The sequence below is a fragment of the Alligator sinensis genome, unplaced genomic scaffold, assembly GCF_000455745.1.
Source record: "Alligator sinensis unplaced genomic scaffold, ASM45574v1 scaffold161_1, whole genome shotgun sequence".
Lineage (NCBI taxonomy): Eukaryota > Metazoa > Chordata > Crocodylia > Alligatoridae > Alligator > Alligator sinensis.
The window spans coordinates 1,886,299-1,890,765 of record NW_005841974.1 but is presented as its reverse complement, the minus strand read 5'-3'; the positions used below and the strand labels follow the sequence as shown (position 1 = coordinate 1,890,765).

Below are 4,467 nucleotides of genomic sequence, written 5' to 3'. Positions count from 1 at the left end.
ACTACTGTGCAGTAGCATCAACACGTGCTTTTTTTTTTGGATGTTAACAGCACAGTAGCCTAATACTACTGCGCAGTAGCATATTAGCATGGGTTTTGCTAGGCACACTACTGTGCAGTGTTATTAGGCTACTGCGCAGTTAGTGTCTTGTGTAGATGCACCCACTAGGCATCAAGGTGCATCATATAGGAGCAGAAGGCATCAGTAGAAAGGTTCATTTCTAATTCCTCATGCTGTCTTTTTTAAGACCTCTATCTGGATGAGATGAGTCCTAAAGTAGTTGTTCAAAGCCCTGGAGAATTCCCACATTTCTTGAAGGAAACTAAGGGGAGCTTATAACATACACTGCTGTATCTCTGCAAGCCTGGACATCGAATCATAAACAGGCTAGGAGTACATTAGCTAGGTATTAGCAGTTAAAAACAAAGCAAGAAAATACCCCCAACATCTGACATAAAATCCACCGTAGTGGGCAGGTCTACAGGAGATGTTTATTGCGCAGTTGACCAATTAACTGAGCAGTAAACGTCTCAGCGTCTACATGTGCACCCTTATTGGGACACATGAAACTAATAAACTCTGCACCAGGGTAGTACTTGGAAATACAAGTAGTACCCCGCTGTGGAGTGTTTTCATGTGCAGCAGCATACATGTAGATGCTGCCCTGGCTGGCTGGGGCACAGGGTGCTTCAGCACAGGGCTAGCTAGCAGGCAACACCTGTGGTGAGGCACCCTGTGCCCCAGCCAGCCACTTCACAGCATGTGGAGATGGGGGAGCAGCCAGGACTGGCTGACTCCCCCCCCACCTTCATTTTCACATGCCACTGCAGCTGGCTGGGGCTGCCTGGCAGCACATGGAGCCTGGTTGGAACAGGCCTGGGCTGGCAGGCTGACCCCCTTGGTCCCCTGTCAGCCTGGACTGCTCTGACTGGGCTCCATGTGGTACACATGAATAAACTCTGGAGCAATAAACTCCAGTATATTGATCCACATTAATTGCACATGTAGATGTTCCCAGTGAGAATGTGATATATCTTGTCCTTTGTCTCTCCTGCGGGCTTAGAGTGGAAGCTGACTTGTTGGGATAAGAGGACAGGAACCTCTAGGCTGCTGCACCATCATGAAGGATCCCAGATGAACAGCTCATGAGTGCACAAGATCCCTTTTGGTGCCTGTGCCTTGGCTTATACAAATACTGAATGTAAAGGCACACCTCCTGTTTTGCAGAATTATTCACACAAAGCTGCAACCTGATACCAAGGAAATAAGCACAGCAAGCTTAAAGGGAAGGAAGGAATAGTCAAGAAGCTGAATAAAGGGGCACTGGCCAAAGATGTAGATGAATTTATTAGGTACAGTATTTTTTACACATAAATAATAAAAAAATCAATAATGCCAATGAGATACACTCTCCTTCACCTTCACTCATGGGGCACCGGAGAGAGCATGTTTGCTGTCTGAGAAGGACAGGAGGCATAAAGGCCAGTGGTTGCAAAGTTAGTGGGCCCCATGAGGCCCAAAGGAGAGGCAGGTCCTTCAGAAGAAGGCACAGAGCAGGGTAGCAAAGGAGCAGGTGGGTGATCATTTCAAAAACAGAAGAGCCCATCACCCCATTGGCCAGGGGGAATTTCCTCTCCAGATACTGTGACTATGGGAAAAGCTGGGTTTCCTACCAGCAGCACAGGGGGGAGGCCCCAAGGGAGATCAGCCTCTCAACATACAGAACTTTCCCTCCAAATCACCATGCCCAGCAGACCAAAGCCTTTCTGTACTTTCCAGCCTGAACATCAGCCCAAGAAGCAGCACACAAAGCCCTGATGCTCAGGCAGCGATGGGGGTGTGCGGGTGGGATGCTGGTTAGCACCTCTCAGCACAAAGTTCTCCCCACCTTTCACAAAGGTCATACTTTAATTAAACAGCATGTACTACCCTGGCCAGTGACAGAGCCGGCCCATCCTATCCTGCAAAACCTGCGGCCAAGGGTACCCCTGTGTCTGGCGACTTGCCCTCCCCCCGACCCCCACAATGCAGGCTTCACGTCCAGCTGGTTGCCACCCCCCTCCCCCGGCCCCCCCGCTGGCGGCAGCTTCTTCGGCCGCTTGTCACCCCCTGCCACCAACACCAGCTTCTTTGTGTCAGGGGCCCCTAAAACTATATTTTGCAGGCCCCCCCCAAAAAATTGCAGGCCAGCCCTGGCCAGTGAAGCCCTTTTTCAGATAGTACCCTAGGAACACCCCTTCCCATATCCCAAACATGCATGTCTGGAAAGGATAAATACAGATGTTAAGACCTTGGGTGTGCTGCTTTTTTGTAAAGCAGTTGGCTCACCGTCTCCCTCCCCCACCAGCTGTTAAGATGATTTTCTAGTCCCCAAGATTTCTCTGCCTTGTCCAGGTAAGGAAGGTCTGACCAGCACTTGAAGGAGTTGTAGAAACTGCTGAGAATGACTTTGGAGGAAGCTGTTCAGTCTGGAAGAGCCTGTCTGCCATGTGCAGGCCCAGCTTGGGCTGGAGGAATCAGCAGCCAGCAAGTAGCTTGGTCATAGAGCTTGGAGTACAATGGCCCTTAGGCAGGCTTGGAGTGCAAGGACTCCAAATCTCTCTGTGTTGCTCTCTGGCTTAGCTTCACCAACTGTGTCAATTCATAGTAATCTGTGAGGTTACATATGTTTAGAGCCACAGGCCAGCCTGGAAGGGGAAATATGAGGGGGCTCCTGGTTTACCCACAGCAGCATTTGCTGCCATGCTGCAACCCAGAACCACAATGGCCAGTAGCAGCCAGTCCTCTCCCATAGTGACATCAGGCTTCGCACACAAAACAGCCCATGTGTAAAGTATTATGAGCAAGGAGGCACCAAGGCAGGAGCAAGCACATACAGGAGAGCAAATATTCCCCATTCTCAGAAAGCATCTATATGAAGAACATGACATTGGGAACCTCCCACGCCCAGTGGCTCATCTGGAGATAGAATGAACACCCATTGCCAGCATGCGTGTGAGTGCAGGTAAGAACATTGCTTATGTGGGGGAGGGAGGGGTTAGGTGGGGGCTCTGTGTGTGTTGTGGGGAAGAGAATTAAGAGCAGTGTTGGAGCATCATAAAGTCTGAGACAAAGCCCAGGGGGACCTATTTCCTTCCCTAGGCCCCTCAGCTGGAGCTCCAGGACAGTCACAGGGAATGTGACAGGATCATGCTTTGGCTGTAGATGGCACAGACTCTGTATGCTGCTGCCAGCATCGTTTGCCTGTCCGCTGGAAGTTTTTTCTGTTGGTGAGAGAACCAGTTCTGCCTCACCAAGTTTAGGGGCCTGGTCATGGGGATGCATGAAGGGAGACAGTTCCTTTCACAGACTCAGCTGCTGGCTGGTTGTCTGAGGATGGGCATCTCTGCCAGACTGATGCAGCTATTCATAAAGCCTAGTACAGCCCCAGGCTGGTCCAGGATAGCTCCTATACTGACTACTAACCAAACATCTCCGTATATACACACACAAGGGCTACATTAAGGACCCAATGGTATTAGTACGTGTAGCCTTTGTTGTAAGGTTGGGAAGGAAGACTCCCAAGGTCCTGCATGTATGCAGCATTCTCATCCAGGTGGGACAGGGGAACTGTATCTTCCTCGCTGACCTGCCGATCGAACTCAGCTTTCAGGGTAGGCCGCTGATTGTCCGGGAAGGCCAGGGAGAAGAGGGCTTCGGGCTCGCAAACAAACTTGTATACATAGCGCTCTCCAGCAACCTGCAGGATGGAGACAAGTCACGTACTGCAGTGTCTGTCGCACCAATCTAGCACGCAACTGAATGTTCCCAGCGAGTAACAACAGTACCAGACACATGGGGCACATCCAGATGAGCATCCACATACATTTCCTCGGGGACATATAGCAAAAGCACATAGTTGTGCCACTGCTCCTTGCCCCCAGGGAACGCCCCTGCAGGCGTGCTCTGGCGCATGTCAAGTAGCCCCAGGTGGGGTAGGAGAGGCAGGGGCCAGCACCTGGGCTGGGCCCAGCAGCCTTACCTGGGGGCCTCCTGGGGCTCCAGTGGTGGTGATCTGGCAGCAGGGAGCCTGGCCAGAAGCTGGAGTGTATCTCTGGCTGGCCAGGCTCCAGTTTCAAGTGGTACATGCTACTGCCAATGTGCACCACATCACTTTTTTCTAGTGCAGGTTTTTTTGACGCTGGCATCTCCCGGTGTCAACCCCACCCCCCTGCACTGCAAATTAGCAGTGTGGGGAATGCCTGCATGTGTGGCATGTGCAGTGTCACAGATGGGACTGCAGTGTTGCATACTGCATGTACACACATGTCTGGATATGCCCATGGGGTAAAAAGGGAGCCATGGTGGCAGGGCTTGGAAAAAGCCTTGGCTCCCTAGCTTTTCTCACTGCATCAGGGGAAGACTACCACCAGTCCCTACAAGGTCTTCCCCTCAGCTGCTGCTCTGTTCCTACCTGGAATAGCTTTA

General features: G+C 51.4%; 1 protein-coding gene across 1 annotated transcript in view; it reads right to left on the bottom strand.

Annotated features, from left to right (window-relative positions):
* Positions 1–947: 947 nt before the first annotated feature.
* ETV4 (ETS variant 4) overlaps positions 948–4,467 on the bottom strand; it is a 49,486-nt gene continuing 45,966 nt past the window's right edge. Inside the window, exon 10 of the mRNA XM_006020932.3 lies at positions 948–3,739. Coding sequence (XP_006020994.1) covers positions 3,518–3,739 — 222 coding nt within the window. The 3' untranslated portion in view covers positions 948–3,517. The remainder of the gene's footprint in view (positions 3,740–4,467) is intronic.